The sequence below is a fragment of the Kryptolebias marmoratus genome, linkage group LG1 (assembly GCF_001649575.2).
Source record: "Kryptolebias marmoratus isolate JLee-2015 linkage group LG1, ASM164957v2, whole genome shotgun sequence".
In the NCBI taxonomy this organism is placed as follows: Eukaryota; Metazoa; Chordata; class Actinopteri; order Cyprinodontiformes; family Rivulidae; genus Kryptolebias; species Kryptolebias marmoratus.
In genome coordinates, this window is record NC_051430.1 from 14058586 (window position 1) to 14072981 (window position 14396).

Genomic DNA, 14396 nt, shown 5'->3' on the forward strand with positions numbered 1-14396 from the left:
TTGGAGCGCCTCTGAATACCTGTTAACTCCAGGGTGCGTTTGATAAACACACTTGTACAAGACGTTTGTGCGGTGCCAACTAGAATATTCGGTGCGTACGAATATATAAAGCACAGCCTGCTTTCTCAAGCGACAAACTGGCGTTTTTTAAGTAATTATTAGCACATAAGAGTGTGTGATTTACATTAAAGTCGCCAGTTATTAAAGTGTGTACACAAGACCCGCGCTTCCGGAGTGTCACGCCGAACGAAATGCAGGACGCCTCGGCTGAGACGTAGCCACAAGCGTCCCGCAGCTGAAAGTAAAGCGTCAGCGGCTCTCCTCCTGCAGGAAGGGCGCAGTCCGGAGAGCTAGCTGGTTAGGTGTGTGCAACGAAACGATGGCTGTGAACCTCAGTAAAAACGGCCCTGCGTTAACAGCCGCCTATAAAGAAGTAGTAGACGAAAAATCCAACACAAATTGGTGAGTGGCGGACATTTTTTTGAAGCAAGCGTTAGCTTTATGGGAGAGGGCTGGTCAAGCTAGTGTTTGCTAGCTTTGAGTCAGCTTTGCAAGTTAACCTTACATGTTGTCTAAACTTGAACCGTAGCCCCCAAATTAAGGATTTTCGGAAGGGTTTCTTCTCGAGGGAGCAGTAGCGTCAGGTTAAGACAGCTTTTTGTTGTCACGGGAGTCTATTTTTATTTTTATTTTTCTAAAACATTCCCTTAACATGCAACGATGGAGGACATGCTAACATAATCATAATAATGTAGGTGGTAACGTGATTGTTAATTAGCTTCTTAATGGGATAAGTTAGTAACTAAAAGTGCTTCACGTGTATTTATAGCTTTTGTTGAGAGATATAACGGAATGAGAAAAAAAGCTACACCACTTCCTGGTAAGAGAGCAGAGGTTAAACATGACTAAATATGTTGCAGTGTAATTCACACACTTCCTCTTTAGGTTAGCCATTGTTACAGAAGTGTCACCATGAGTTTATATATATATATATATATATATATATATATATATATATATATATATATATATATATATATATATATATATATATAGAGAGAGAGAGAGAGAGATTCTGTGCAAACCCTGTAAGTGAAAGCTTCAGTGTTTAATTGTGACCTGAATTAATTAAACCAAAGGAGCCATACTTAGGCAGTCCTCCTGGGTCGGTCTTCACTGTCTGTGGAAATGTCTCTTCACCCAGTTTCAGGCATTTCAGACCGCTTTTACTAGCTCAGAAACATCTTCTTGTTTTTGATGTAGTTTGTATCCAAAGTGTGCTGACAGGGGGACAGTAAGGAGGGCAGTAAAGGAGTGATCTTGCCCTGGTAATCTCGGGGTGAGCGAGCTCTTAGTTCTTAGTCCTCGGCGTACGAATAGGAAGTAAGTGTGCTGTCAAAGCTGCACGCATCCTGTCCTGCAGTCACGACTGTGAGGATTGTTGCTCCCGGGGCTGATCTTCGTTTTCAGGCAAAAAGACAAAAACAAAAACGATTTACAGCTCAGGGTGAGATTTGACCGTAGCTGGACGCTTTCTGTTGGATCCGAGCCGGAGCAGGTTTATCGAAATCTGATGTGACGCTAAATCCTACAGCTTCCCTATTTGTCCATCTTTATTTTGAAGTCGAGCACAGACTTGGAGCTCGAATCAGCTGACTTTCATTTATACCACGTCACGTAAAAAGTCATTCTGCAGACAAGACGAGTTGGATTCAGATAGGCTCTTACTAGTCATTAAAAATTGGGTGCTGAATAAATAAAAAAATCATTAAAAAGCAATCGAAGTTCATTTAATATTTGATCAGACCGAGAGCAAAGCAGCCCGTGATGATTACAGATTAAAACTGCAGCAATATTTACACTATTTTACTTCCCCTTTAAAATTCACCGTGATCAGGGCTGAAGTGTCACACACACTTGAAATAAGTTTACAAAACATCACTAGTTGAGCGAGAAGTGTTGCGTCTTTAGTGTTGTCCTGTAACCACTCTAATCTGGTGTTTTGTTTTTTCTTTCTTTCAGGGCCTTGTTCACCTACGAGGGGAACAGCAATGACATCCGCCTGGCTGAAAAAGGAGGTGAATACACGAGTGGATATTATTGTCGTTAAGTCAAAGGCGCTGACGCGATCTCATCAGACGTGTGCGCGAATCGGACACCGTCAGCACGCAGGCGCAGTGCCAAAAAACCAGCACAAAAGAAATGCTTGCCTCGGCTTTTTTAGCCCGTCGCTTGGAAAGCATGCCCGCGGTTGCACAACAAACCACAGCGGCCGTTTAACTTTTCCACACTGTTTGTGTCTCAGATGGAGGACTGGAGGAGCTGGTCGAGGAGCTCAACAGCGGAAAAGTGATGTACGCTTTCTGCCGGGTCCAGGATCCCAACTCTGGGCTGCCCAAATATGTCCTCATTAACTGGGTTAGCTGCTGCGCTCGTCCATCCTCCGTTTGATTAACTCCTCTGCGGCGGCATGCGCTTCAGACTGTCTTTGTTTTTTGTTTTTCTGTTTTAGACGGGAGAAGGGGTCAAAGACGCCAGGAAGGGAATATGTGCGAATCACGTCAGCTCCATAGCCAATTTCCTGAAGGTAACAATGAGCTGGGCTTAAAGAACCATGAGTCTTTACAGTCTTAGAGGGAAAAAATGTTTTTATTTTGGTTTTCTGTGTTATTCAGCATGAAGGTATTTTAACTAAGCAAGCAGCTTGGCTACCTGTAAGGCTTCAGTGAACACACTCTGTTAGGACCTGCACTTTTTGCAGAGAATACAGTAAAAACCATCACCAAGTACTGTGAATCAAATGGAGGCTGCATTTATTTATTTGCCAAGTTTGTGTCAGACATTTCCTCTTGCATTTGTTTGTGTTCGCTTAATCCCCTCACGCCAAAATCAAACCAATAAAAGCGGTTGCGCCATCCTGATTTGTATGGCAGCTGGCAAACGGTGGTGCCTTTACATTTCCAACTTCAGCTCACGTAAAACGCAGCTGATGAATGGAGTTTGGAGTTACGCAGCCAGTTACATGACCGGGAATAATTTCTCGTTTCATTTGTGGCGAGTGAAGTGAAGTGAAATTTATTTATACAGCACTTTTCAGCAACAAGGCGATTCAAAGTGCTTTACAACACAGAAAGGTCACATTCAGCTTTTTAATTGCATTAACTCAAACCTTAACTAAGAGCCGGATAACCAGTTGATTCTGTACATGAGTGTAGGGTCAAGTCTTCAGCAATTAGCGTTTGTCTGTATAAGGCTTTTTTTTTTGTGTGTGTGTTATTTTCTGTGTTTTAGGGGGCTCACGTCACAGTGAATGCCAGAGCAGACGAAGACGTGGAGCCCGACGCGATCATGGAGAAGGTGGCCAAAGCGTCGGGAGCGAACTACAGCTTCCACAAGGAAACCGCCAGCCGCTTCCAGGACAGTGGTCCTCAGGGGCCCGTGGTATGCACAGCCTTCTGCTTATCTTTGACAACATGAGAGCTGTGGGGAGTGTTTCTAATTAGGCTCCTCAAAGATCTCCTGAAAATGCAGCGGAAATGTTTTTTCTGTTTTTAGAAAGTTGGAGTGTGCAAAAAGCCAACAAAAAGTTGGTTTTTTTTTTTACATGTGTGAAAAGGCTGCCCTTATAATGAGCTGAATTTGGTAAATTTTCTGCTCATTATTTAATCTGAAGCTTTGTTTTATGAAACAAGACATAGTTGAGCTTTATCAGTCTTCAGACACTGCACCATTACTTGTAATGAAAAGCGAGGGAACCCACCCATCAGAGGGTTTTCATAATAAAAGTATTGCAGGATTCAAGTAGCTCAGCTTAGGCTATACCACTGTGTTTTTCTGTGCCTTCATGCTGACACACTCATAGTCAGTAGTCTTCTCTTCTCGCAGGGCTCGGTGTACCAGAAGACCAACGCTATGTCAGAAATCAGGAAGACCAATAAGGACAACTTCTGGGCACAGGCAGAGGTGCGCTGACAGAACTCCAGACACCCACAGGGTGCAGTTAGACATTCCTGAGAACGTCCGTCTGAAATCGTGTATTAGTGTGAGATTTCATCCGCCACTGAACCAATACACCTGCTGTAGCTTGCTGAAGTATGTCACAAGCTGGTAGTTTCGTAAAGTTTTGACACACACGAATAAACCGGAGTTTAAATCAGAGCGTGTGTTGATGAATTAGAAACGTTGCCGCTGAGTGAACCTCAACTGCAGACACTTTTACACACGCTGCACCAAAATACAGCTCCTCAAAGGTTGTTTTTTTTTAAAGCAATAAATAGTTGTTCATTTTTTTTGTGTTGTCACCACTAAAGCATATTTTATGATTCAAAGTTAGCAAACTGAATGCGCTTCAGTGGTGTTAGGACTTTTATTATTCGAGGTTTGACTTGCTCTAGACGGTAACATTTTCTTCATCTTTTAAAAACACGAGACACTATTTAAAAGTACTGAAATGGTTACGTGGCAGTTTTAGCACAATGACGTTCAAAAAAACAATCTAACAAACATTTTCCTCACTGCACTGCAGGCCTGTTGAGGTTTTATTAACTTCATTGTGCTCATGGGTTGTAATTTCCAACTGATGGCTGAAAGAAAATGTGCACATTGGAGCGAGACTGGGTATCTGCACACATTTAATCCATTCAAATGACTCGCATCTGGACTGGGCACACAATGCTCTTGATTGGAACATCATAAGCTCGTTTTCACATCGGTCCCAGATATATATATATATATATATTTTTCCCCCTCATAAAATGTGACATCAACCTTTTTAACCCTGCTAAAGCCATTTGAGTCGAAGGCCTTAGGGAGGGTTAATGATGCGTAAAACCAAAGCAGCGTTCTGACCTTCCCGTCCCGCTCGGCCTTCAGAAAGAAGAGGAGAAACGGCGGCAGGAGGAGCGACGCAAAGCCAATGAGGAGCGCCAGCATCTGGAGAGGGAGAGGAAAGACCGAGAAGCCAAAGAGGCGGCACTGAGAGAGAAAAGAGACAAGGAGAGGGCTTCTCAAATCGACCAGCAGAAGTAGGTTTCAGCTGAAGGTGAAAGCACAGACTGTTGTTTTTAAAGACTCATGTGGCCTCTGCTGCGTTTCTTAGGAAGTACCAGCAGAAGCTAGAAGCTGAAAGTAAAGACCAGGAAAAACAGCGCTGGGTGAGCGAACGTCTCTGTAACATTACTCAATAGCGCTTTGAGTGAAAGACTTCCAGCTGTGAAGCCAGCTGACGGAGACGCAAAGAACAGATGCTGACTGATGTGGCGTTTGCTTCTGTCAAATGATGTTGAGTTTTGAAAAAAATGTTTGTCTATAGTGCAAACATCTTGTAAGCATTTTAGTCAGGAAATGAGCAAATGTCAGCAGTGCCAACCTTTTAATATGAACACCATCAGGAGGCGGAGCAGGAGAACCAGGCAGCCCAGAGGAAAGCAGGCAGGAGAGGGGAATCTGTGGAAAAAGTCAATGTGAGTTCACCTTTCTTAAAACTTAACTCTTCCACCTGATTCAGCTTCTTTTCTCTTCTCCAGGACTCTTCGGGTGAATATTTCTTTACTCAAAACTCAGTGGATCACTTATTTTCCAATCTGTCTTTCATGACACTAATTATTTTCTTTTCTTTCAGTGACACACCGTGCTGGTTTTAATCGTTGCCGTGATCTTTAGAGGTGTTTGTATCTGTGGTTTTTGTCTTTTTAGGAGGCCGCCTCTCTCATTTCCCAGCGTGCCGTGAACCCCAGGGAGATGTTCAAACAGAGGGAGCAGGGAGTAACACCCGCCGACTTGGGCGTGTCCTCCGCTGCCCCCGCCAGCCCTCAGCCAGGTATCGTCCCAGCACAAACAGTGACTTCTTCCTGGATCAGTTTGTGTCTGGCATCGCTGCAAGCCTTTCTCAGGGCCTTCAGACTGTCTAGTTCTTTTCACAATCATATCTAAATCTGTCGTCGTAACCCTGTGTCCCTCTGCTCGCCCCGTCCGCTCTCTGTTGTCTCTCTCTCATCCACGCGCATGCTTCGGGGGGGTCGATGTGTTTGTCCGCTCAGGGCGTCTTCAAAGCCCGTTTCTGTCTAAGCAAGCGTACGAATCTGAGCGAGCCAGCTCCCCTCGCCGACAAGCTTCTTCTCCTCCTCCTCCTGTGTCGGCAGGCTCTGCCTCTCCTGCCCGCGCCACAGGTGTGAGCTTAACACACACACACACACACTCACTCACACGTACACGTGTCCAAAGCTTGAGCCAAGAACACACTCACACTGTAAAGTGGTCCCTGGAGTAGGAAGGAGCGGTGCTGCAATGAAACACCAGACCTCACAGATTAGGATTGTGTGTCAACTCAAACCTAAGGTTTTTTAATCCTAGCTCGCTACTTTGTACTAATTACTTAAATATATCACTGATATATTTAAAAAACCGCATAACTATATGGTTTATAGTTTCCAAAGCATGTTTTTAAATGCAAAAAAGGACTGAAATGAGTGTTTCCTTTATACTAGTTGTAATAGAAGCATCATGTACATGTTTATATATCTGTATATGAGGCTGACACTCGGGAAAACATTGTTAGAAATGTCTTTATATTGATAACGATAAAGGGATAGTGGGGTTCTGTGGAAATGTTAAGCTGTTAATAGCTTACCTGTTGTAGATAGCTCTTTGAATGACCTCAGTTTGGATAAAAAAAGAGGTTACACCCAGAGCTAGCAGCTAGTCTGAGCTGGGCTGAGGTTAAAGTGGCTCAAAAGTTTGATAGCGGTTCATGCAACCTTTACTCTGCTGGCAGTTTTGCATTACATGGTTATTCTGAAAGAAATGTTATGGTATTCATACCCAAGGTGTCCCAAGCTGCACCAGAAGTGCTACAGCTGACTGCTCCTGCTCTTTGTGGTTGTAAATGTCCACAGAATTGGACGTAAATAACCAGAAAATGTGAAACTGACATCAGCGTAAAGGTTTGGGAGATAGCGTTCATGTGGACTGCTATGACATGTTTTAGATTGAAGGTGTTTTGCTCGGACTAGCCATTAGCTCGTCAGTGGTTGGAGAAGAAAACGGGGGCGTCTGTTTTTGACACACAGTCTTCAGTGTTTGTTCGTTCTGGTGTTTCCGCAGCGCTCTGGGTGTCAGACTCACATTTAACAAAAAGCTCAGTGTTTCATTTGTCAGTGTCGCGCATCTGTGTCATTCTATAACGCTTCATTTCCACAATAGTCACGCATCCATCAAGTTTCCTTTTTTTAAAACTTTCTTCTTTGTTCATCTTTAACACACGGAGAACATGGTTTTTGCCTCCGACTGGTGGTGGTGTTGGTCCTGTGTGGACTTGTGTGTCTGCTCCACAGTCTACATGCGTGTCTGTGCTTGTGTTTTGGGTAATAAGAGCCTGATGTGGGTGACGGGCAGTCCAGGTGTGAGTATGAGGAGCAGGAGGCGCCTCCCCAGGAGACGTGGAAAGGTGGGGCTCATTTCACACATCAGCTTAAGTCTTCATTCCATCCGGTTTAATATAAAAAAAAAAAAATCCTGTTTTGAGTCTGTCCTTGAATTCTTCTGTCCCCTCAAGCTGCTTTTGCTGCCACCTGCTGGCAGCTTCGACCACACATTCGTGCTCATGTGTTTCTTATTTTATTTATTTCACAGAGGAGGCTCCAGCTGCCAACTTGTACGTTGAAGAGACGGCTCACGAAGAGCCCGCTGTGGTGGGTTTTCTACTTCTTTTTGCGGAGCACATGACCAAATCTGAAAGTTAAGTTAACAACATTTCTCTCACAGGTGGAGGAGACTAACTCTTACGAAACGACCGTGGACGAAAGCTCAGACAAAGGCATCTGTGCCAGAGCACTATATGACTATGAGGCTGGTGAGTTTTCTCCGTGACCGTGTGGGGTGGCCTTTTAAGATTTATGGGGTTTAAAACTACTATAGTAGTCATCAAATAACTGTCAAGTATTAAAAGCAACACGCCTCCCATTAAACGAAACAAAAGGGTCCATTCAAAGCCCCTCAGCTCTGTCTGTAAAGCCCAGCGTATCTTCCTTTTATTTCAAATTCACTCGTGATAACTATCTGTCTGAGGCGTCTCGCTGTAGGAAACAATAATTCTTGTTTGCCAGAAGGTGGCAGGAAATATGGGCTCAAAATGCTGTGAAATGCAGAGCAGGTCACTGGCCAGAGCGCTGTGGTAATGTGACGTGAGCTGTCCCGATTTATTTATCTGTGGGTGCGCTCCACCCATTTCCTTACATTGTCTGCCTTGTCTAACTGTTACTGTAGCAGAGGCACAGAAAGGGTCGGGTGGGTGGGGGTATCCAGATGACTGCAACGTATATAAATAAAACACCGTAGCTCTAATTAACGCCACTGTAAAAGCACCGGTACCGTTAATGGTGCTTGGTGTAAACTACAAAATCGGTTTGGATACTGAATTTAGAAAAATGATTTTTGATGACACTGACTTGTTTTCAAGAAGTTAGGTTCTTAAAAAGTAGAAGAGAATATGTATATTAGTTCCTCTTTAGATTACATGTTAATATTTGTTGATTTGAGAGCAGAATGTTTTACAGTACCCAGACTCCTCTGCACACCAAGCTGAGCTGCTGTGGTGTGCAGAATCGCTTTTGTTTTTGTCTTGCTTATTTAAAAAAAAAATCAAAATGCAATCTGGATGGCAGCACGTTTTGCTCCAGAACCTGCACATATTGTGCAGCGTTTAATGGTCAGACCCAACTCCTCTCACGCTTTCTCTTCCCTTTCAGCCGACGACACGGAGATCTCGTTCGATCCCGATGACCTCATCACCGGAATCGAAATGATAGACGACGGCTGGTGGCGAGGATTTGGTCCGAACGGCCATTTTGGGATGTTCCCAGCCAATTACGTAGAGCTTATATAACTCATTCCCCCCCTACACCCTCCTCCCCCCTCCAGATCATGACGGTGCGTGGAACCCAAAGGACCTCTGTCAGTCTTCACATGCTGGAAAAAACAAAAGGAGCCAATGAGCCTCCTCATCACGGACCAACAAGCGTTTTAACCGCGGGCCAGAAACTCTTCATCCCCTTGTTCATTTCGAGGGACCAGTCCCATTCAAATGTCGATTCTTCCCCGCCCCCTCCCACTCGTCTGTAAATGTGATGCAGTCCAACATGAGTTCTGATTGAAGTTGTGAGCAGTAACAGCACTTCTAGTTCACATTCCTTACAAAGTGGCTTCGATTCTGTTTCAGGTATATTTTAGTTGTTCCTTGTAGCATTTGCTCCTGTTCATTTCAGGAAGAAAAAAAAAAAGATTATGGTACCAGCTCCAACCTAATCTTTTGCCTTTTTTTTTACCGGCAGACTGAATTATCCTGGTTTTTTTTGTTTTTGTTTGTTTGTTTTCTGTGACTGAGCTCGTCTCCCGTGTGCTGATGTGACAGTGGTTTTGACGTGAATATTTAAACCAGCACACGACATCTGCTTTTGTTCTTTGCTTGTCAAATTCAGCAGAGCGGTGCACAAAATGGTTAAGTTCCCTTTTTTTTTTTTTTTGAACAACTGTGAGTAAATAGAAGGTTTTCGTTTCAACTTCTTCCTCATTCGAACCACAAAATTTCAGCATATGTAACTTTTCAGGGACAGGCTGAGAAAGAAGAACGCACACAGTCAGCATTCGTTCCCGTTCCGATTCAATTCGGCTCTTTTCGACTGCGGCCGCCGCTCTGATGCTGCTGTGCCATAACGACGGGTCGGGAACGGAACGACGCTCCTGCTGATGATCGCTGGCGTTCCGATCGAGAACGACCTTTTCTAGCTTCTCGTCTTCAAGCGCCTCGAGGTCAGAGAGAAGAGGGCGTTGATGTTTTCAAACCGGCATTATCCATCGTTGTCTTTCCGCAGCCTGTTGTAACGCAGAAGGTCTTCGAAATAAAAGAAATCAGCAGCCAGCCGTCGCCTGCGGACTTTTCTTTCAAGCCGAGAACAGCGAGAGAGAGCTCGCGACAGAAAAAAATGCTGGAGGGATTTTCAGAGGTTAACAGGAACTCAGATGTATACACCGTGTCAGAGTTTGCTCTTCGGCCCGTTTCCTGGAATGAGGTAACGGTCGGGGAATTCACCTCATAATGCATAGGTTTCATTTTCACCAAAAAAAAAAAAGAAAAATCAGATTTCACCCCTCTGCTTTACACCTTTCAGTTAAATTGGTCGGGGTGAAGGAATGTGCACCACAGGATGTTTGAAATAGTGCAAGGCAGCACAAAAAATGAAAAACAAAACCTCCAATCCAAACCTTTCTTTAATGCCTTTTCTGTTCAATGTTCAGCCCTGCTTTCAGTCTAAGCGCTCAGGTTTCTACTGATTAATATTAACTTGGCACGAAATTAATCGCGCTGCAGACTCTCGCCCACACAGCCTAGAAACTATAAAGACAAAATATCAACTCCCACTTCTTTAAATTCTTGTAGCTGGGTTTATGTCTGCACAACGGCAGGCTGCTGCCAGACAAACTCAGCCACAACTGGAATCTTGTGCTGCTTCACATCTGCAGAGTTTTCTCAAGAAGCAAGAAGGTGACTCACTTCAGATTTCAAAAAAAGAAACCGTTCTGTGTTGGAATCACAATATTCTCTCTCTCCACGCGTTCTCATTTCGACAGTTCTGCGTTTCAGCCCTAACCTGGCGTGTGCGTGTGTGTGTGTGTGTCAGTGAAAGTCTCAGATGAATGGTGGGGGATTTTCTCACCCATACAAGCCCTGTTTTTACTCATCCGCTCCAAATTGGCTGCAGAGGAGAGAGAAATTCTCACAAGGGCTTTGCAGAAAAAAGAAAAGAAGAAAAAAAAACATTTTGACACAATTACAAGAAATTAAGACGGAGAGGTAAAGGGGGTTCTCGGAGATGTTGGATTTTCAAGTTACTGTTTATCTTGTTTTTTAGCTCCTGATTCGTAAATTACGCTGAACGAGAACGCGTCAATAAAACACCGTGTTTCTTTGCTAAACTAAAAACAGGCCTATAAACGACTTTAATGCCAGGTTTTTCATCTTTTATCGAGAAGTGACGTCACGTCGTGATGCGATGGCGCTCAAAGTGTGCATTGAGGACGACCCCCGGCTACTACTGCGTACAACCTCGGCTCCACATCTGTGAAATCCGTTGGCTGTGGCAGCCACCTTGAGTGTGAGCTGACTCCAAACGTGAATCAGTTGTAGATGCTCACCCAGCGATTGCACTCTGACTGTTTCGCTCAAATCCCTCCAGTGCTTCGTGAGATATTTTGCTAAAAGACAGACAGGCAAAAAAAAAAACTTTTTATCTCTTATCTCTTAGTTATATCTCTTAAATCAAAATGTTCTTCAAAATAACCCCCAAAAAAGTTGTTTCTGGTCTGCTTTAAAAAAAAAAATCAAAAAAATCCCTTTTTTTAAAAAAAATTGGGGTGTTTGTAGATATTAGGTTATTTTGACATTTCAGAAGGTAATCGTTCTGAAATGTCAGAGTCTCTCCGCAGCAGATGGAGCAGCAGGGCATCCCCTCTTTCAGAGAGATCAGACAGCGTCAGCTGTTGCTGCTCAGCGACTGAGGAGGAAAACGGAGGGAAATAACAGGCGGCTTCTCAGCCGAGAGAAACAAAAAACTATCAAAAAAAAAAACAAGCTTTTAGTCTGAGGCCTTCAAAACTGAGCTCAGGCTCAACAGACTACTCCCTCTGACTCAGGGTTTTCAGTAAAGCCCGGGCCGTGACCGAGTTTAACCTGAATCATCTGAAGGGCGACTGACGCTTTTAGTTTTTTTTATTTTTAACCAATATCTCCATGGCAGACGCGAGCTGAGAGCAGTTTTTAAAGAAGTGGCGCCTTCCTCCTTCCTGAAAACCTGAGATGTTGGAACGGCTCGCAGCTACCTGCTGAGGTCACTCAGCTGACCCCGGGGCTGGATCGAAACCCACCGGCTCTGTCCTCTCTGCAGCTCCTTCACACTGTTTTTAAATTGGTCATATTTTACTCAAAAGCTGAAACCCTTTATATCACTCCAAAGATAAGAATTCTCTCACAGCACTTTTCGGTTCACTCAGTTACTCATCTAGAATCAGACTTATAGAAGAAATTTGTTTTTGTTTTCATTGCAATGTCTTCTTTTTATTTAGGGGGGAGGTTTTTTTTCCCCCTTGTTATATTTACTCAGTCACACAGAGACAGAAACTGCTGCAGTCTTGCTTCCTTAATTTAAGAATACACGTGTATTTATATATATATTAAAAAAAAAAAAAAAGAAATGGTTTCGCAGACATCCAGGAAATGTTACGCTGACATTTTATTTGGACATTGGTTGAGTGCTGCTTTCACTTCCTCCAAATCGCCAATTTTGCTGAATTTGAGGCCAGCCTGCATGTTGTAGGTGAAAAAAGGAACAGTCCGCGTTTTACAAACAAATGATGAGGCTATAATTTGTCTCTGTTAATTAGTGCAACTATTCTTCTTCTTTCGCTCCTGTGTTTATAAATGGAACTGGACGATACGTTCAACGAGGAAAACTTCCTTTCACGTGAAAAAATCCAGTCTGGGCGCTGAGGGACTGCTGAGATCTGCTGCAGATCTGAAAATCTGAAACTGACTCGAGCTGAACAAAGCGGAGCACGAGCTAAAAGCTAAAACGAGCAGAAAACTGGCTAAAAGAACTAAAAGGCCTGATAAAAGCCAAAAAAGTATGTTAGGTAAAAGCCAAAAACAGCTAAATGCTAGTTAGAAGGCAAAAGTAGCAAAAATATTCATTAAACATAGTAATAGACTAGCAAAATGCTAGCTAAAAGTAGTAAAAAGTTACCTAAAAGTACTAAAATACTAGCTAAAAATAGTAAAAGGTGAGCTAGGAGTAGCAAAAAGCTAGCAATAACTTGTAATAAGCTATAGATAAAAGCAAAAAGTAACATAAAAATACAAAAATAGAGCAAGTTTCCTGAAGCAGATTTCAGAGAATAATGCTTTTTTATATATTTCAACGGGGAAAACATTTGTAAATAAATGCAAATGTTTTGAAAAGTATAAAAGTTTCAAGAACCAAAGGTCATCTGCTGAATGAGCTGAATGTTTGGATAGTTTATACGAATGAATTCACACACACACAAGTTGAATAATTTGTAATTTGATTGGTAAATCGCAAAAAGTGAGCGGAAAAATCAAACAAGCAGGAAAACAATAGCGTCCGTATTCACACGACTATTGGCGTGTTACACAAAAATCTGCAACAACTTTACAGTTCCATGTGATGATTACAATGTAAACAGAAGACAGCGATTCAAATTTCCCTTTAAAAATACCACAGCTCGAAAAACAAAACCAAACAAAACAAAAAAAAGTTTCCAGATGGAAAAACTCATCCCAGCTGCTGCCTTTTGTCTGAGTATCAACAGATGAAACAGTGAGAACAAATATTGTCAGAATGGAGTTTAGAGAAAAAAAAAACCCAAAGCGTTGAGTTTCCCAGCCTCATTTGCAGTCGTGCCATCAGTCAACCAATGAAACTGTCCTGCGAAGACATCTTCCTATTTCGTGGTGTGAAGCTGAAGAGGGTGTTGCATGAATTGTTGTCACAGAACACACTGAAGCCAAAGACAAGAGGACAACTCCTGGCAATGGGTGAGAAAACCTTTTTATCATCACTTACCGGCTCAGAGAATTGTACAGCTTCTTTCATGGTAAACACCGAACAAGTAGTTCTGTATTCAGTGAAAAGGAACTTATCAACATTTGGCACTTATGAAATACCTTTTTGTGATTATATATGCTTATATATGTGTGTGTGTGGGTTTAGGAGTTTAATTTTATAGAGCTTATTAAATCAAGCAAGCCTGTATCGCAGCAGAGGTTATTATTTTTATTAACTAAGTGAACTTTGCTCCACAAATCGGCTGATTAAGTTACCGTTTGAACGCGTCTTACAAGTCTGCCTGTGAGCCCGTTGCAAATTCATCTTTTGATTGTAGGGTTGTGAAATGGAGTTATCACAAATATTTCTTCATCACTCAGAAAAGGAGAAGTCAGAGGCTACTGAAAGCAGAATTAAAGGTTTGAAGCCACAGCACAGGAAATAAGTGATCTCAAAAGAGAAGCATATTGGTTTTGCACACACACACACACACAGAGACAGACACAAGAAATATGTATGAGTGTGTGTGGAGGAGGGCTGGCTGTAGGGTGTTTGAGCTGACAGTTGAAGGGTGACATGTCATTCTCAGAATTACATCTCATTCCCAGGCTTGTGATTTTCGACCTTCGGGGTTTCGGTTTCCCCTAAAATGCAAATGCTCCTCAATATTGAGCTGAGAGAGAGAGAGAGAGAGAGAGGCCAGGAGACGAGTCCTCCAGACCAGGGCTGAGCTGCGTCCGAGTGTAAATTTTTATTTTTTTTTGGGGTGGGGGTGACAGGAAC

General features: G+C 43.0%; 2 protein-coding genes across 4 annotated transcripts in view; both read left to right on the forward strand.

Moving 5' to 3' along the window:
- Positions 1-269: 269 nt before the first annotated feature.
- dbnlb (drebrin-like b) lies at positions 270-9913 on the forward strand. 2 transcript variants are annotated; one of them, XM_017417362.3, is made up of 15 exons: positions 270-462; positions 2023-2078; positions 2306-2418; positions 2513-2587; positions 3292-3441; positions 3886-3963; positions 4873-5024; positions 5099-5153; positions 5391-5462; positions 5695-5818; positions 6039-6167; positions 7370-7444; positions 7630-7688; positions 7762-7849; positions 8745-9913. In XM_017417362.3, the coding sequence occupies exons 1-15, from the start codon at positions 380-382 to the stop codon at positions 8879-8881; spliced, it is 1446 nt and encodes a 481-aa protein (XP_017272851.1). In that variant the 5' UTR covers positions 270-379; the 3' UTR covers positions 8882-9913. The 2 variants fall into 2 exon arrangements, with proteins under 2 accessions (XP_017272851.1, XP_017272853.1); XM_017417364.3 differs by lacking the exon at positions 6039-6167 and having other exon boundaries at positions 277-462.
- A 3565-nt stretch (positions 9914-13478) lies between these two features.
- Positions 13479-14396, forward strand: part of arid5a (AT rich interactive domain 5A (MRF1-like)) — an 8809-nt gene continuing 7891 nt past the window's right edge. For both annotated transcript variants that reach the window (XM_037976243.1, XM_017417163.3), the window contains exon 1: positions 13479-13603. Coding sequence is in view for 1 of the 2 variants with exons in the window: in XM_017417163.3 (XP_017272652.2) it covers positions 13483-13603 (121 nt within the window). In the remaining variant the exon portion in view is untranslated. The remainder of the gene's footprint in view (positions 13604-14396) is intronic.